This window comes from Rhamphochromis sp. 'chilingali' (genome assembly GCF_963969265.1).
Source record: "Rhamphochromis sp. 'chilingali' genome assembly, chromosome: 13".
Classification (NCBI taxonomy): Eukaryota; Metazoa; Chordata; class Actinopteri; order Cichliformes; family Cichlidae; genus Rhamphochromis; species Rhamphochromis sp. 'chilingali'.
The window spans coordinates 37149739-37169745 of NC_137940.1; the positions used below are offsets into that span (position 1 = coordinate 37149739).

Consider the following 20007-nt stretch of genomic DNA (forward strand, 5'->3'; position numbering starts at 1 on the left):
GATTGGTTGAGAAAGAAAGACCTGGGTTTTGCTTACACACCATATTCTGTTGCGTCCGTCCTCGTCATCTGATTTGCTGAATTTCTGTAATGTCAGGGTTTGTTTTTTAAGTAAAACAGTTTAAAAGGATCAGGTTTACTGCTTAGTGAAAATTTTAACTGTATTTTACCCATTGAGCACACACTTGCACTCCTTTATTAAATATTTTGCCATACATCATACAGCTAAAAGATTACCACGAGTACCTTTAAATTAATAAATGGCAAGTCCCTTGGATATTAAACATCTAAGCACTGTGGTGTATACAGTCTGCCCCTGAGATACAAAGAACGTGTGGCTGGGGATGCATCATGCTCTCTGTGATTTATTTTCTTCAAGCCTTCTGATCTCATGGGGGTAAGCTGCAGAGCATATGCCCAATCATCTCTGGTTACCTTTGTACACAGAATCACTTCCAATAATACATCTTAATGGATGATTATGGATCCTTCATTTTGTTTCCTGGGAGTAAGCTGAGATCAAGAAGATATGAGAGGAGCACTTCCTCCACTTACTCACAAATCAGAGTATAATGTTATCATGAAAGCCTATTTTGTTTGTTTAATCTTTGAATAAGATTAGTGTGCTAGTTAAAAGAAACAAAGAGACAGCTAAACATTTTCAACCATGCCTCTGCCATTTATTTAAACATAATATCATATTTCATTAAAGAGTGCTAATTAATAACAATAGTTGGCTCAGATCCTGCAGTATTAAAGAGAAAACAGTGACCAACATTTGGTGACAGTGGAAAGGAAGAACCCCATGTTCACAGGAAGAGACTTCCAGCAAACCACTATTTCTTCACATCGTAGCTCACGTGGGCTTAAGTTACTTTTCACCACTGCTCGTTGGCAAACACCATAGAGTGGATATGAAAGATGAATAATGCTTCTGAGTCTAAAAAGCCAATGAGGACATAAACCTGTACTCACCTTTATAACTCGACAGGGCGACTCCTCTGGTTTGAAAAAAGACGTTTGTCTCTTTAAATGTTAGTCGTACTCAACTCACTTGCTCTGTGATTCATAGTCTGAACTGCTAGTTTCAAGTCTTAGTTAACACAATGGCACGGTTAGTTTTAATTTATTTGATTTTTCAATAGATTCCCCATTAGTGTAGATCAGAATAGTAAAGCAGGGTATGCTTCAGATCGTTAACAAGGCTGTCAATGAATATAAAAATTACAGAAGAATTGTTAAAGAATTTTTGTTTTTATTATTCTGAAAATCAGTATTTGATTATTGAAAAACATGACAAGCAAAACAAAGACATCTGAAAATAAGTTGACATCATGGCGGCTGTATTGTGTATAGTGAGTGTTTAGCATGTTTAACCATCATTTGCAGTATTATTTACAGTATATGGCTCGTATTGTTTTACTAACACACAAGCATAGGAGGGCAACCCTGAAGAACAGCCAGCAGATGATTAATGTCTCCTGCTGCATTACAACCTCTAATGAGTGCCACTATGAGCACATTATGGAGTTTTCAGCCATGCGTGTTTCCAGGGACCACAAACAGGAACAAGGTTAACCAGCTGTGGACTCAGACCGGAGAGACCAGATGATGACACTCAGTAAATAAGCTTAAAAGCCTAATCGCGACCCTGCCTCTCTGCCATATTGCATTTGAGTCTGACTGAAAACTTTTTCTAAATCCTAACATTCGTTCTTCAGCATTCATGTGTACAAGCTGCATTACAGTTATGACACAGTCTGATCTGGACTGATGTTATTCTGGATTAAAAGATGCACTTTCTGCCTTTTTCAGACGTTCACATAGCTTTTAAGCAGAGAATAACCATACAGGAATTAGAGTCAGACATGTTGAGTTTTAGTTTAAAGTCTAAAGATCTCAGTGAAGATTGTGTCAAATAAAACTGCTGCAAAGGTGTTGACTTTCTTGTCAACAGAAACTTTAGCTTTTCGGCCTTGGGATTCCACCGTCAGCGGAACCACACGCTGCCCTGGACTGTGTGTCTGACTGCAGGTAATTTGTGTAACAACTGATCGGGACATGTGCAAAGTTTTTGGGCCCCTTATCTGTGTTCTTATATTTTCATAATTCGTGTATAGCTTTGAGCAACAGCACATTGAGCCCATCTCCCTTTGTTCAGCATTGCTGTCATGCACTGTGATAACCCCTCCCACTCTGCTTATTTTTTTTATCTGCATTTTCTTCCTGGTTTTGTGGTGGATGCGGGTCCAGAGAGCAGCACGCCTGTCAGCAGCCGACTGATAAAAAAGAGAGCTAGTGCACTAACTCTCTCACTCTCTTCCCCAGAAACCAAAAGCTCGTGTCTTGGGTCTTGGTTGCTTGGTTCTACCTTTTATATTTGGCATTCCCATATTTACTATACTACTGCTAGTATAGTGATGTGTTCTACATTTCCTTAAAGCAAGTTTCATGTAATTGTACAAATTCTGAGTTATTTAAATTCACCACAGTCTGTGTGGTCCTACTTGTCAGCAGATTTGTGACAGCACTGAAGCTGCCTAGCCCCTCAGTCCATCAGCATGCAGTGAAACCTTCGCTGGTTTTCCAGCTCACACGTTTTTATAAGTAGGTCTCTCTTTCATGTCAGCAAAAACTCTTTTTTGAATAAAGTGGCTGCAGGAAACAACCCAACATTTTATTCTGAAAGGTTTTTTATAGAACTTTTTTCAGGTTAATAAAATCTCTCCATCTCCTTCTTATATATCTTACATTCATAATAATGAATACATCATTTCTTTAGGATGAATGCACTCTCAGACAGGATGCTTTGATAATGTTCGACTTGGCTTAGACACTTTAGGACATTGAGCCATTATGTCTCAATGTCCTCTCAGATCCTTGAGATGTTCAGTGTCTACGCCACATCAGTACCTTTACATTAAAGTATTAGTGAATCGGGCATGGCGGGCATCGCATGCATTATATAATTAACTTGACTCATTATTCACAAAACTTCAAATTTTATTTAACAGAACACCAAATATATCAAGAATAAATCCTACGCAGTAAAGATTAGTTGCTGTGATTCAGTAAGTGAGACAAAATAAGCTACACATACCAAAACAATTAAAGTAATTTGCATGTCTGGGTCACTGTGTGTTTGGACCCACGTCAGTGTGCGTCTATTCATATGTTCCTTGTTTTCCTCAAAAGAGAGAGCAGCATTTCCTGAATGCTCAACAGGAAAATGGTTTGCACAGCCACTCCTCTTTGCCTGTCAACATCCCAGCAATTATTCGCCTTTCCATTACGACCAGATCTGCACGACAAACTGTGCAGCTGAACAAACAATTCACTAAAACCCTAACACAGGACGCAGACCCATGATGCAGATCCATTAGCTAACAGGAGAAATATGCATGTGATGGTGGACAATGACATGTAAGCGGTGGGAAGATGTGTCAAAGACCATGCAACATTGGAGACAGCAACAAATCAGGTCTCCGCTTTAAAGCACAAATAAATCTTTTTCTAAACCCGCCAAAGACGAACCTTCATGAACACAGAGTCAATCTGCAAGCTGTTCAATGCTGAGATAATGCCATATTTATTATTATTAACATCTAACCTATTTTAACCAAAGTATGTTCATATCATCACTACTGTCTTTGAACACTTAGACGGCTTAGAGTTGGTGTGACACAGCACACATCAGGCCACTGCCTTCAGCAAATGTTTGATGCAATCTTAAAAGCCATATTTCTTAAACCTCCAGTGCTTTTTACTGTTATTCAAATATCAATCATATGGTACTCCAAGCAGATTTTAATATGTATTTTGTCTCACTGACGATGGTCTTTATAAGTAATAACAAAACTAAAGTAATGGAGATATTAATAAAATTAACTAATAAAAGTTAAAAAACTAAACGCATATTTTTGACTGTGAAGCTGAGAATCGGCCTCACAGATAGGGCTGGGCCATATTATACCGTTCACGGTAATACCGGTATAATGTTAGGCAACGATAGGAAAATGAAATATCGCGATAGAATGGGAGTAAAACGCGCATGCGCAGTGCCTTTGTTTTCATACGCACATGGCCGGTCGTTGAGTGAAACAGATGAACCAGAATTGGTTTGTAAAAATGGTGCAACTTCAGTGATGTGGAACTGGTTTGGTGTTTGTCCGTCAGATACACAACAAAGCACATTTTTTTGCAGAACATGCAAGCGGCCGTCGTTATTGTCGTATTTGTCGGACTAAGATGCTCTTAAATCTGGGAGTAATCTGGGTCCTAAACTCCGTATGTTTCAGGTCAAACAACACTGCAGCATCACTTAGAGTTAAAAACTGTCTAAATTCTTTCATCTTTAATAAAACGATCAGCATTGCTGCTTTACCAGGTGTAACTATAAAGTTTAACTTCCAGGCATCCATGAAAGCAAAAGTTATTACATTTAACGGAGTTAGAAGTTAGCAGGAAGCTAGCGGAAGTTAGCTCGCTAGTTTCGCTAGTTACCTAAGCATGATATTGCATGTTCTCACTGAGAGATTTCTGAAAAAAATCAAACGTACACCTCTGCTATCACTTCCAACATAAATGAAGACAGGAAACTAAACAGCAGTGACGTTTGTAGGGTTACTGAAGTTGGGCTAGCTGGTATATAATGATGTGCTACGTGATCGCTAGCGACACAGCTATGTTAGCATAACATAAACAGTGAAGCTGGAGGACGAACACTAACACTTTTCCACTTATAAAAGTTAATGTGAAGGTTCTTCATGGTTAGAGACAAATGCAATCGCATGGCAGGATGTTGTAAACGGACCAAACTTCAGTCAGGAGAACAACTGAGATAATCCATCCACAATACGAGGTTAGTCATTAATATACTGCAACAACATGGGAATAGAGCAGCTGCAGAGAATTCAACATTAATGAATCAATGGTACAGAAGTGGAGGAAGCAAGAAGAATGAGTTTAATAAAGTTTGATTTATCTGACTGCTTTGTTTCGCTTAATGTGCCTTATAATCCCGTGCACCTTATGGTCCGAAAAATACATACTGCACACTGCAGTTTAATGTTGCAAAGCACCTCTTTTTAACTTCAGTGGATATTATACATGGTTATGCTCAGGATATGTCAGCCCATTTCTAGTGGAAATGCCTTTTGGTTAAACTTTCAGCAAGGAATTTGCATTTGCACTGTTACATTTTTATAAAGCTTTAATGTACATAAAAACCAGCTTCTTATTTAAGTGAAAATAAATGGAAGGTTGTCTTTTTGCACTAGTAATGTTGTGGAGTTGTATTTTGTCTCGCATCAATTATATCGTCGGTTATATCGTTATCGCAAATTTTCAAATATATATCGTGATAAATATTTTTGGCCATATCGCCCTGCTCTACTCACAGAGTAAAACAAACTGTGCTAATAAAAAATATACCTCATATTTACTGTTGTCTGATTTATGTTGTAAACTCATGAAGCTGAGGTAACAATGGGCTCCATCCTAGTTTGCTTCTTTCTATTTACTAATCCAGCTCAGTTTGTAGCGGTCTCTGTGTAAGCACGCTGTTTGTGAGGCAGGAATGGTAACCGTAACACTCCTTGACAGAGGGAGGCCTGACCCAACAATCTTGACCTTTAAAGCTAAAAGCACTCCACTTCTCCAAGATACGCAAGAAGATAAACAGGCCAGTCTGGGTATATGCACTGATGCAGCACCAGCATTACAAATCTTGCAGGTATCAAATATCATATGGCTAAGGGTGCTGTCATGGCTGTACCTGAACTCTCTCTACAGCACAAGAGCAGGTGATCTGTACAGTGTTTCAGCTATGGCTTATTCAGAAGTCAATATTAGAAGTCTGAAAGCAAGATTTTTAGGTACCACAGACTAGCCTGCTATTTAGTCTGTGCAGCAGGGTACTGCTGTGTCATTAGATATAATATTGTGTCACTACTACTGCAGTGTCATGCTACTGCTGCTGGAACCTTGTGGTAATAGATTCATACTTTGAATTAAGTAGTGTGTCATCACTGCCTGACAGCAGATCATGGGAAAAGAAGAATGGAAAATGCCCTTCGTATACTTACATTTACAAGTGCTGCTGCCTGGAGGGTGTAAATGTCAATAAAATGTTTGGTATTTTCAGAAATATCATCAGGAATAGGGTTCCATTTTTCTAGAAATATTGTGATATTTTGAGGCTTTATTTCTCACCTCTACTTTGCAATCACACCAGAAAAGGGATCGCAAAGAGACTGAAACTATTTCTGCTCCAAATTTCCACAGTATCTGCTACAAAGATCTGAAAACTCTTCTAAATGTTTGCTACTTGGAAATGATCAAATCATGTGATTGTAAATCTGCAGGTTAATTTAGGGTTAAAGCATGTTTGGCTGCTGGTTCATCATGAAGCATGAGCAGGCGATACATGTTGTCGCGAAATCGATCAATGTAGAGCAGTGTCACAAACCACGGAGGCCCCAGAAAAGTGCAATCAAACGATGAGTTTATTAACAGCCCGGAGAAAACATCAACATATGTCTTCTGACCAAAATACATGTTGTGGACACTTATAAAGCAGTGGGGTACACGCCCCCCATGGCGTCAATGACAGATTAAAATAGGTTCCAGACATTAGTCACAGTCAATCGTACATCTTTAATAGCTATAAGCAGACATAGAACTTCTCTTTTCTATAACACCGTCCATACAAGGTAATAAACTTCAAGCCCTCAGGGTCTCTGAGGCTAATTATTGACTCTGGTCGTCTGTTACCAAGTAGAATAAAATATAGTGAGACACCAAATGAGTTGAGGCCTCAGGCCGGACACATTCCTAGATTATATGTATTATATGTACTGTAAGCATGCAGCTATCCTTCTATGTTCTAGTTTCCCTCAGCATGTATCACCTGGACAGTCACGCCAGTGAAGCTTAAGACCCTTAATGAACTGAACATCAACTCAAAATAGGCACAAATATGCAATGTGTATAAAATACTTCTGACCGTACTTGTAATAAAAGTTAACATAATGGAAGGATCCTCAAATGGACATCTTCAATAAACAGCTGTAATGCAGTATCAATACTGTGAGAAATATTATTAGATGAAATAATGCTGTAAAGAATGTTATTAATGCAGGTATAATGATGCAGATTATATGGCAGCAATAAAAGAATTTCTGTATCTCCACATTCCCTCTTTTGACATTCCAAAAAAGGAATGTCACCACACCTCGTGTTGTATCACTCCTCGGCCCACTCCATGGCATCTAAGTTCCTCAGGTAGATTGAATCCACCCGTCCAGGGTACGCAACACTAGCCATCATTTTTACCAACAATCCTCTGACACAAGTAATGACACAACAACCACAGGTGACCAGTATCCCTAAAAGTGTAGCGAATGAAACCATTGCTGACATAGCCAAACCTTTCCACCGTCCAAACACGGATGCCACCCAGGACTCCACCTGAGTGCTCATGCATCGTTGAAAAAAAAAAAGCTGAAAAAGCCAATGTGTTGAAGAAAATCACCATGCTCGCAGCTAAAAATGAAACTGCAGAATCTAAAACCACACAAACTTAGGTTCTACTTACTGCTCAGGTTGCCCACTACCTATTTCAACAAGTATGCTCTAAGACTGCAGGCTAGATGCAGCCATGATTATTAGAAACTCAACATCTCCTTACCTGACTCGATTGCTGCAAAATTTGGTGAACTGTGGTTGGTTGAGATATATGAGCCGGGCATCTTCTTGGTCAGCTAAGGATGTCTTTTCTGATGCGTCCTCTGTCTTTTCATATCCTGCAGCATGGGGGGAAAGACATTTGATAAGTTCAAAAAGTCTGCTTTGAGCACAAATAAAAGTGAGATCAAAAGGGGTTTTGAAGTGTTTGAGTTAGTGCGTGTCGAAACGCACCCAAAGGACCCTTCGGAGTCAGGAAAAGGAAAAGTCCAACTCAAACTAAATCAATAGAGAGCTCAGCTGACCTTGGCGCTTTAGAGGTTTTAGACTCATATACAACAGCTTTTCTTTCAGATTTATTAACAAAAGCAAAGTATTTTTGCACTCTGAATTCAAAATAATGCATTATGCTCTGCAAAGTGTTTTCCTAGCACACAATGCACAATACATTAGCCAAACTGTTATTACTGTAGGCTACAATCACTGCAGTCTGCACAATCACTGAGAAGATGTTTGTAAGTGATGTATGCTAAGCTTGCCTCAGCTCGGGCGTGATGATCTGATGCCACTATACGGTCAAGTTGTTATCCTAATGGAGTGAGAAGGTACCTCGGAAAGACAATAGGCTTGCCAAATGACATGTCACTGAGAGTACATCTTGTATTACTACCTTCACAGTAAAACACCAACTTGGAGAAAAACCCTATTATACACCGAAAAGGAAATCACCTACTCTGTGTGGACAGTGTGACTCACCTACACAGGAAGAAGGGCAGCACTGGCATACCACAGGTATATTTCTATTGACCTTTTTCCTTTAATAATGAAATTATCATTTTAAAACAGCATTTCAGTCGTATCTGACGATCTGAGACACTTAAGTGCAACAAAAAATATACAATATAATTCAAATTCTTTGAAAACTTTTTCAATTATGAACAGCAGAAACTCCATTCATTGTTCAGTTAATCATCACACACTATTCTGCAAGGAAAAGAAAAGAAGGTTGTTAGCAGATTTGGTACATTTAGTGCTGAAAAATCTGTCCCCACATGGATGCAATTCTTCTTTCCACTCCTTTGGAAAAACGAGGCACTGTTTGACTCCCACCAAGTACCGAGTTCAGCAAAGTGGGATGGAGCTCTGTTGGCTAAAACAAAACTAGCGAGGCCTCGTGAGCGCTGTATGTGGGTCGCAGAGATGCTTATGCGTGTAACACATTTTTCCTTGTTGTTTTTAAAACCCTGACTAAATATTTGATTTGTAAAAGGCATTTTTGCATCTTACTTTGCCACTAAAAACAAGGACTAACACATTGCAGATGCAGACGGGTATAATGCTTAGGCCTTTAAAATGCATGCTTTCTATGCAGGAGGCAGATGCTGCGTCATGCGTCTAGGGACGTTGCAGCCTGGAACTTGCCAGCAACATCAAGCACAAAGCATGAAACTGCTTAGTGCAGAACTGGAAATGGGAAGTACACATCTCTCATCTCCTCTCACACATGCAAATAGAAGTGAGGTTTAGTCCTGAACTTTATACTTGCAGCAGTTGACGTTTAAAGTGCCCCCTTCCTGATAAGGTAAACACACTAAAAAAACAACAAATGTCCTGCTGAGGTAAAGATCCTTTTAAACTGAAACACTGGAGAGTAGTACAGAAGAATATTTGACAGGAATCATGTAGCCTGGAAGATAAGAAGAGAAAATCAAATATGTATTTTTGCTTAATTCTGCTGAAAGGGGAAAAAGCTGAGACATAAAAAGGAACCTATTATACTTCTCCTTACTTCCTGTCCTACATATTTGCTGTTATAGCTTTTGATCATAAAACTGGACAAGAACGAGGCTTCAAATAATGAATGAGGTCAACATATGGTTATGTAACCCTAAACAGCCAAAATTCAGACTGCGTTAAACGTTTCTTATCAGCCTTTTCTGTATGAGTATCAGGGGACATCTTTAATATGGTCATCTCAGTTCTTGTCATGAGCGCAGATGCCACAGCAACCAGCAACCTGGATTATTTTGAACCGAAAGTCTCCAGTAGCTCCGGCAGACCCAAACAAACATAAACACGGAGCTGTAAATGTCCACTTTAAGGTTTCTGGGGTTCACATTTCCCTATACTTAATTTTTAATTGATATGTCTGGATTAATGACGTGAGCAATGCTCACAGGGCAGCGCTAATGTAAAACTTCAAAGTCAACAGTACTCCTACTCAGATTGCATGCATGTGATCCACTGGATGCTGGCTAGTCTTCCCTAGCATACAGTGTGTTGGTGTTAGAGGGAGGCAAAAAGGGAGACAGCAAAGCTTTCACAACTATAGATAAGGTGAGCCGCAGTGTTTAAAATGGAAAGAAGGACCATTCTCAGGCACAAACGTAGGAGGGAGGAAAGCTGGCAGGAAGCACGAACAACAAAACCCAGTGTCAGGAGGGGCTGTAACCAGAGCCCTGCCTGGATATGCCCCAGCTGCAGCCTGCTGCTAAAGCCCCTGCCTGCAGTATGTCTTTCTTATAATGTCAAGTCAAAACAAAGAACGCTAACACATTCTCCAAAGTCACACTTCACGCTGTCACCACTCTTAATTTTCCTTTCTGCTCTCACCTTTCACTTAGCACTTTCTCACTCATGTTACACAAACCATGAATCTTAGATTACAGCTACTTGTTATTTTAATGATCCACTTGGCTTTACATAGATTATTGAGGAGTGACTGCTAGCATCGCCTCCTTATACTTTGTCCTTAGCATGTGCTCTGGGCTAAAAATAAATGCCCCGTAGTTGTTTACATGGCTGGGAGTTCACCATCACAGCCTTGTTACACGAGGCAACAGATCTGCATAGGTAGTATATTGGATTAGTGAGGTGACAAACCATGGATGGACACAGCAACAGGAGGTTTAAGAGTGACACCAACTAAGTCAGTAAATGCTCTTCCTGTTTATTATTAAGCGGTTTGTATGAACAGTGTAAACAATATTGCAATAAGCTAACGATTTCTCGTAGTTCATTCTTTGTGCACCAAGAAGAAGAAAAGGGTTTTTCCTGCATACTAAAAAAATTGGCACCCTGAAAAACACCAGTATTATATTTTGTTATCTTTTAAAGCCATGTTTTATTAAAGGTTCTATTTACTCAAGAACACACTGTATACTCTTTTACCAAAATGACCTTTGTTCCCAGAATTATATGGTCAGCTCAACAAAGACTTAGAGCACCTGTTGAAATATGTTTTCACGCTTCTACGTGTTACACAAAGAACATCGTTTCAGAGAATGGGTGATGTAAAGAATCACTGAAAGACCTGCAACACCACAGCATTACATAATATTGCTGAACAGTTGATTCATTGATCCTGTACGGACTTTACGGTTTGGTGGTTCCTCTTTAAGAGCATGTGCGTTCATCCCTCTTTCAGGAAAGTAGGCCTCGCCTCTTCGGTCCAAAACTAAAACTGAATTTGCAGCCAAGAGCTCACCTGGTGACACTGGGACGACAGGTACTTAGCAGTGAGTAACAACACTGAGTAAAGGTGAAGGAAAGGACATTGACTTAAAGGCCTGCTGCTTCACTGAGTCTGGGCTGGATGAGAAGAGAGCTACTGGCAAAAACTACAGCAAATTTCTTCCTGTTATATGTTAGTCTGCATAAGGAACCATTTCTATGCACTTTGACATTATTAAGCAATTTCAGCACGGGAGGACTTTCTGGAAGTTTACTATGCTGTAGTTAAGATAATACTGCTTGCAGAGTGTAGCTAGAAGATAGCACTGTAGGTTTATGGGTTTATATCACCACCTGTAAAGTCATAAAAATAATTCTCAGTGTCAGAGACTACCAGGGAAAGAAATCACAGCACAGCTAACTTGTGATCATGTTTTTCCTGGTTCAAAGCGGCCTTTGGGGACCAAAACTATGCACACAAATATAGCTGGTCCAAGTCTAAGTTGGTCTAAGTGTGAGTAAAATGAACCATGCTTTAGTCAAAGAGTTTTCTGTAGTTATTGTTGATCATATAAATATTTGCCTTTGATGGATGGCTACAACATCCTTTATTTTGTGTCTTTTTGTAGAAATAATCCCACACTAATGTTGCTCAGTTTCATCAGGAAGTCTGCTCAATGGCATTTCAACGATAACCAATGCCAAAAAGAGATGGCCTACACACCAGGGAACAAATCCAACCAAGAAAAAAAAGTTAGTGAAGAAGCTAAGTCTTTAAGCAGCTTGGGTTATCAAGGAATTACCTTCTACACTGGCAACAGAGTGAAAACGACAGGGATAGTATAGCTGCTAAGTGCAGCATAAGGCCTGTGTGGAATAACAGGCCGGAGGAGCTGGCTGAGCAGCTGTGATTGATGCTGCGTCTCTGTATCTGAACGAGCCTTCGCAGCAGGAGCCGGTGTGCTGGGGTAGACCAGGTGCTGCAATGCACCAGTTGCAGCTGGTGATGCTGCTGTTTAACCAAGTCCTCTTCCTCTCTCCTTTGAGCCACTGTGACACAAGCAACTGTACAGGAAGCTAAGAACACCTATTCTGTATTTTACTTGGTGCAGTAAAGGTGTGTAATGTCAACATCACCATCATTTAGACTAAAGCCAGGACAGTGTGCTATTTGCTGCCCTGTTAGATGAATCAAGCTTTTAATCCAAAATACATCACTAATATGTCAAACACTTAAGCAACCAAGGTTTGCATCATGAGCTGACGTGTCCTCTGCTTCCAGTGTCAGATGAATACCAGAAAGAAAAAAAATCAAGCCTCATTAGAAATTATTTCCCAAATCTAGACAAAGTATTTCTTTTCTCAACACCTATGGGCGATACGAATGAATTTGTCTCATCTTCCTAATAATATCAGGGTAAATCGACAGAGAAGGTTAGACTTGGACTCTCAGTTGTCGCTTGATTATTACCAGATTGGTTTCTCATGACAGTAGGGCTGCCACGATTTGTCGACTAGTCACGATTACGTCGACTATCAAAATCGTCGACGACTGATTTAATAGTCGACGCGTCGTTTGAAACTTTGTACGATCACAAAAGACGCAGGAATAAGTGGCAGGATTTAAGAGTGTAATAACGGACAAACAGAAGATGGCAGCACTGCATGTACAAGGATGTCAGCTACCGTTAAACCCCGAAGAAGAAGAAGAAGAAGAAGAAGAAGAAGAAGAAGCTGTGTCCCAGAATTCATAGCGCGGCCCAGCGCAGTTTCCAACAATGGCGGCAGCTAGTTAGTTTTAATGTTACTCTTATTATTCTTTCTGGGTCACAAAATAAACGTTTAACATATTTTCAGGCGAGAATGTAGCTGTGTAAACCTCAAATATCTGCTCAGTTTATCAGGACACCACATATTTTCAAAAGCGCTCCGACGTTTTCGGAGACGTCTGTTACCCACTAGCTCGTTAGCGAGCCGGGGGCTAGGCTCACTAGCGCCGTGAGAACACCGGACTCCCCGCAAATCGTTTTCAAACCCACCGCCGTCTTTCGCTACTCAGGTTAAATATATATGAGTCACTTAGATAACTTAAAATGTTATTGTTTGGCTTTTTTTTTTAGTATTTTATTTGTTCCTGAGTAAATCAGTTTGGCTGAGATTAAAGTTATAGTTTTTACACAGCTGAATAAACGTCAAGCAGACAGCTGATTATCAGAAGTGTGAGATGCTCCAGAATTTACTCCGGTGTCCTGTTATATTTTAGATAGCAAGGAGTTTATTAATCTTCACCGAAACAATCTGCAAATTTCATTAAAATTCAATAAACTATCATCTTGTCTTTATTTTTAGTTAGCACAGACCTTAAACACTTAAAGCTGTAAGCTAATGATAGTTATATAAGAGCAGATGCTGCTGGTGCAATAAGCTGTAGTTTTACGTCTAATGGATGATGCTCTGATTAGTCGACTAATCGCAAAAATAATCGGTGACTAGTCGACTATCAAAATAATCGTTTGTGGCAGCCCTACATGACAGCCAGTTTGTTCCACGAATGTTTCATAGTCTTAAGAAGAGTTAAGATTTGTTCTTGTCGAGCCTTAAGAGGTTTGATACGGCTACTATTCTTGCACACCTGATCCAATTAAAGGCTTGAACACTTTAATTGGCTTTAAGAGCAAAAGTAGCTCAAGAGCGAGAAAGTGGTGGGGTGGGCTCGACAAACTGGGAGGTAAACTAAATACTTTGGCCTATCAAGCACTCCTGATGCATTTATATGCCACTACTGAATGTCAGTAACTTTCAACTTCTCTGTTTCATAATTTGTGTTATGTCATTGTGTCTCTGCACAGCCTTATTAGATGGCTGCCCCTCCCTGAGTCTGGTTCTGCAGAGGTCTCTTCTTCCTTCCCACTGTCAGTGCTGCTCATAGGAAACTGTTGCAGTTTTCGCTCTTGCAGGGACATTAAAACATACTGCAACTTGAGGTGATGTTGCAAGGAGCTGGCTCTATATAGAGAGAAAACTGGGTCCAATCAGAAGATATGCAGCTTTTAATCACATCAGGAGCAAAAACTATACTTGAAATGGGGATTTTAATTAAAGGTCAAGGGTCAAATTAACAATGGAAACGTTAAAATTTTACTACAGGGGCACTGGAACTGTAACCATGGACAAATTTAAAAGTAGCACACCAGGCCAACAGTACCATCCAGAGGAGCTGGGGATGAGAATTTGAGGAGGTCATTAAAATAACTTTTCCCAGCTACTCCACAGAGGCCTCCGCATGGTCTCCCTCCCCCACCATATCCAGTTCATTTTCTTTCCTTATGTTCACACACACTCTGCAGATAATGTACTGAACCACAGCCGCACGTCTCAGTGGGATCTGCTCTTAATATTCCCTGGTGGACACCGTGCTTTTTCTCAGCACTAATGTCATTAACTGCAGGCATGTCACGGCTCAACTACCCTGACATTAATACAGAGACCATAAATAGTGAACTTGGTGGATATTCACTGTGGGCATCATTCTTAATCTGTGTTTATAACAGCACCTTTCAACTATTAATTGAAGCCCCATATTACACATAGCACTGAACATAAAAATAATGTAAGAGGCCTGGAAAGAAAAGAGGGCGAAAAAAGTAACAAAGAGCTATTTAAAGCTCAGTGGGAGGAGATTCGCAAACAGCTCTGGAGGGGAAGCCTCCAGAGGAAGGATCAATGCCACCGAGTGTCGTAATGACTTTGGATGCAGGCCAGATGCCAGGATTATTGCTTGTGTCAGCCAACAGACAGACGGGTGGAACAATAGTCACAAGGGCGCACGTATTTTGGAGAGGGTGCCCAGTGGGAAAAAACTGGGCCCAGAAAGGCTTGGCCAAGACACGCTGGTCTTCCCCCGTCTGTTTCTGTATTCCTGTTGCTAAACGCTGCAGGTCACAGAGACACCGAGAAACCGACAGGCAAGGAAAACCCCTCTTCAATCGCCTCTGCATGTTTAAGATACTAAAAGCATGGAAAGACTAATTATTTTCTATACGTCTATACAACTTTCACACTTGAATATGAGCTCATTTTTATCCCGGGTCTTTTCAAATGAAGCTCATTGTTAACGATAGGTTAACGATAAGCCCAACCCCTGCTGATTTACCATCCTCCCGATGGTACTATATTAGCTCAGGTCAGGCAAGAGTGCTGGGCGTGGAAAATTATTCCTGGCATGACTGTCAACACAAAAAAAAGATAAAATGCACATAATGGCCCCAGTGACAGGAACCATAATGACCTGATAGTCAAGTATATTAGCCAGTACTGCATCTTGTGACAGTCAGGCACATTATAGCACAGAAATAGCACTAATCCATGTTTTCAAGTAGATGATCAAATGGAAATAGTTATTGTGGAGTAAATGTATTTTTAGCAACAGTATCTTATTAATGTTTGACGTCAAACGAATCTCTTGTAGCCCAGATATTATCAAGATATCATATCACAGTTTTGCTACATCGTGGAACTTCTTTGGGCCAGCATCTATTATATACTTAATTACACAGTGATGACTCACGAGGATCCATGACTTATTCTTCAGAAAGGCCCATTAGTCAATCAGCTAGAGTGCACTGCAAGTCTAGAGGTAAATGAAAACGTAAAAAGGCTTTTTGTTCGTCCAGAAATAGCTTCTAAAAGAATAATGAGCGCAAGAGACTTGAAGGCTTGTCAATAAAGTGTAGCCGAGAAGGCACGTGACCTGGCCAGAACACGGCTCCCAAGCAAATATTCAATCACACCCGGGGTAGGTGGGGGCAGGCAGCTGGGGGCTACGGATATTGATCCCATACAGACAGACAAATAGCAGCTAAACAGTCAAGAAACTCTGTTAAGAAAAGCAGCACAGGATACACACAAATGACTGGCTTTGCTTCTGTCTTTACACATGCAGAACTACCGTGTTAACAAGTACCCAAATAAGTCAGCTAGAGGAGTGAGGCAGAACATTCAGCCTTCTCAGTCTGCACGTTGTTCACCTTAACCTGAGGCTATTTACCATTGTTATTAGGCTCAAATTAGTTCCAAACCGCTGGACTTCAGGATGTCTCAGTCTCATAACTCAGTGAGCCTAATGCGCCATTTATATCAGCTCATCGCCACCAAAGACAGATCTCAACATGATTCATTTATGCCACATAAATATTTCAGCAGACAGAGCGGCTACAGTCTATTCATGGGAACCAAGGCCCCCGAGATGAAAGCCCCCCTCCCTCCCGATCACCTGCCATTTGTGAATGAGGAGAAGAGCTGGAGGGGAATATAGATACTGCCTCAATCTAAGCAACAGCAACATCCATAAGTCGCTTATCAGATCACAATGCTGTAACCGGCACTCACAACAACAGGGCAGCTGCAGATTTAATCCCCCCTCCCTGTTTGGCTCCGTCTGGCTCCTCATAGGCTCAGGAGGGCTACAGTAGGGCGGATAGTGCAGGGACAACAGAGGCAGCTGGGGCTTGCACTGACATCAGAGGGCTGGCCCTGCTCGGCTTAGCGAGGATCTGCAGAGAGAGAAACCTTTCCACTGTGTATGACTTTATGAATGATAAAAGAGAGAGGCATATGCCATGAAATTTAAAGGAATGGACACAGGAAACAGACTTTGTGAATGTCAGTCACTCAGTTACAGTATTCTTCAAGGACACATCTAAAACCTGCAGGACACCGGCCCTCAAGGCCTGGAGTTCCCCACCCCTGATTTAGACCTTCACTGAACAACCGCTAGCAAATAACCAAAGTTATATTCAGGCATTTGACAATAAACCAATATCACAATGAATAACTGTAAAATGTTAACACACACAGGTTAAACGTTTTTCCTTTTTGTCATCTCTGCAAGCAACAAAACAGTTATTTGGAGAGTCTAGACTTATACTTTGGAAAGACTTAAATTTCAGTGGCCAATGCATAAAGAATGCATTTACAGTAGGGTCTCCAACTAAATATGATAACAATCTAACCACCATTTGCTGGTGGGTAGATATGCCTATTATACTCGTTGTTGATTAAGGCGGAAACAAAAAGGTTTTCACTCTTGTTGCTGATTTTGTGTGCCATCTCTCTCTCTTTGCTGTATTAAGCAAAGTGTGAACATTAACACACTAACAAGCTCAAAATGGCTGTCCGTGTAAGCATGAGTGGGCCACTTATTTAGGGAATTCAAAAAAGAGTGTGTCGATGCCTTTTTTGTGGTATTTCTGGCTATTTGACAAATAAACGGTGTCGTATGCTTGAGTAACTCAACTTGAACTCAATTAAATGGTTAAAAACATGACAGCCTGTTCTTTAGGGGCGGATGCCAAAACTTAATGGTAAACAGTGAAAGCATAAACCTAATATTTCCTTTTGTAGTCTGATCAATTGTAAGGGCTAAAACACTTTACATATTCTTAACTAGAGCTCTTCTGTACTTCAACCTTTTGGTTTTTTGCAAGAACAGGAACAACAAGCTGTAATGGGATCTGGCAAGTTTTGGCTCATGTTAATGTTGCAAAACCAGATGGATTAGTCGACAGCTGTAGTGTCATGGGTCGTATGTCAGGTTTAATGGGACACTCCTTAAAGATAAACAACGTGAATGGCTGCTTATTACGACTCTCAGCGCAGTTAGCATTATCCAAAGACACACTTTAAGCTTTGTGTTCACAGACTGAATGTGATTTCAGGGGCCCAAACATGAAAGTTGAACAAATGTAAAATCAATCTTAAATTTTAATGAAACTCCTACAAAATAATGAGACATTTAGTTCATGGCTCAGATTTTAAAACAGGCAACAACAACCACACAATTTCTGCCACATGTTCTCTAAAAATAGCTTTAATCTACAAATGGCTGAGTAATGACAACTAATCTGTGCCAGTGTTCCAGCGCTGCCATTTGACCTGATGTGACATGTTTGATGTGCCAGTGAGATGGGCCTAAACCGGCACCTCCATCATCGAGTGCACAGAGTAAGTCACGCATGTCCAAAACATATCAACTGTTCTCAGTCTGACTGAGGAAATGATAACGTAGGTAGATGCAAGTTATTGTCTGTTATTTATTCACATCTCACTGCTTTTATTAAATTCATGAAACGATGACTTCATGCATTATTCGCACCACAGTCCAATAATATGAGCAGTGATTGTCTTTGGGCTGATTTCAAGGATAACCTTGATGGATCCGTCAGATGCATTATAAAACAGTACATTTTTACATATACTTTTAAAACTGACCATAAATGTGCAAATGCATGACTGTGACCTAGCTGAACGTAAACCTAGCTGAGACGGGATCATTGTCGTATAATGAACGCGCTCTCGGGGATGGGAGGAGGGTGTGGGGGATGGTTGAGCGGGGCGCAAGGGCAGCGAGAATTTCATCTTCCCAGCCACTGATGGTGTTGCTTTCCTGTGGAGTGCCCGCTGACACCTCTTCATCTGACCTCGTCATCCCACTGTGACACTGTCACACTGGCTGTCTCCTGGCACACGCACGCTAGCTGCAATTTTCCTGCTGTTTCAGCTGAGTGTGCATCACACTTTCACACACCGGGGGCACAAAATTCTGCTCAGCAGCAAAAACTTACGATGACAGAAAAACAGACACAGTTTATGGGTTCTTCTTCTTTTTTTCCTTTTTTTAGGTATCTGAGATTATTTCATGTTTCAGGATTTGCTGCCCATCTATAGCTGATGGAAAAATTGAGACGAATGGAGGATCTCTACAAGCATAAATTTACAATGCAGGCTTGCAGTGGGTTGTAAATAAGACTCAACCAGGATGTCAGCTAACCTGCTCATCAAATGATCTAATCAATTTCAGCAGATGGTTCGATTAGGGACCATAAAATCAAGGATTTAGTGGCTTTTACACTGAATCCAAGTTGGTCTTATAATTGAACCTATTGTGCTTTTTTATTATTTTTAGTCATACAAATACTATTACGGTGGTGGACGTTCACATCAAAAATGACCATTTTCAAATTATGAGGTCAGTGTATGTGCAAGTAATCCCTGTCATCTAAAGTACACAGCTGTGAGCACAGAAGCTCCACCCACCTGCTGTTTAAAGTCAGTAGCTTGGTGAACAGAGGCTTTAATTTTAGAATAAGATGAGAAGATAAATAAACATTATTTTGGTCTATCACACCAAGGTACTCTGACAGAGTCCAAGGGTAATATAAGCACAAAACATTAAACTAAATATTTAGTTTGGTCAGTACTGCATTGATTTTTGCTTTTAAAATGCACAACTGAGTTTATTGAATTTTTCTACCTGAATAAAGACCGTCACATTCACATGTTTCTATGCCAAGTAGAAAAAACACTAGTTTACTGCATTGCATAGAGCCACGGTTTTGATAGCCTTCACACCAAAATCATGATCATGAGTTTCCCTTGCCTGACATCAACATAACAACAAATATAGCAAACAGTACAACAGTCTGCGTCTCTGCATGAAGACCCAACTCTAAGTTCTTAGTCTCTGAATCTATCTCTTAGTGGGAACATGCATTTGCACGTTCCTCCTCACGGTGACCTGCCACATCCACTTTGCCTTGCAGACAGAGAGGAATCATTGAGGTGAGGGAAATTGAGTATCTGAAGAAACACATATTAGGCTGGCTGCAGGTTAGTGATGGAGGCAGGACGTGAAGTGGAAAATGGAGAACGGGATGTGTCCCGTGAAGTCACATAGGGTAGAGAAGCCAGAGGGAACTTGATATGACACACCAGCAAACCCAGGAAGGGGATTTAGTGGCGTGTTGTGCCACATTATTATCAGCCAGTGATTCAACAGGCACACTGGCAGCTTTCAATCCCTCCAGTCTCC

The 20007-nt window shown here is 40.5% G+C and overlaps 1 protein-coding gene across 2 annotated transcripts in view; it reads right to left on the minus strand.

Annotated features, from left to right (window-relative positions):
- Window positions 1-20007, minus strand: part of atp8a1 (ATPase phospholipid transporting 8A1) — a 119325-nt gene that overhangs the window by 91239 nt on the left and 8079 nt on the right. For both annotated transcript variants that reach the window (XM_080900484.1, XM_080900485.1), the window contains exon 2: window positions 7690-7804. In XM_080900484.1, the coding sequence (XP_080756610.1) occupies window positions 7690-7804 (115 nt within the window). The remainder of the gene's footprint in view (window positions 1-7689; window positions 7805-20007) is intronic.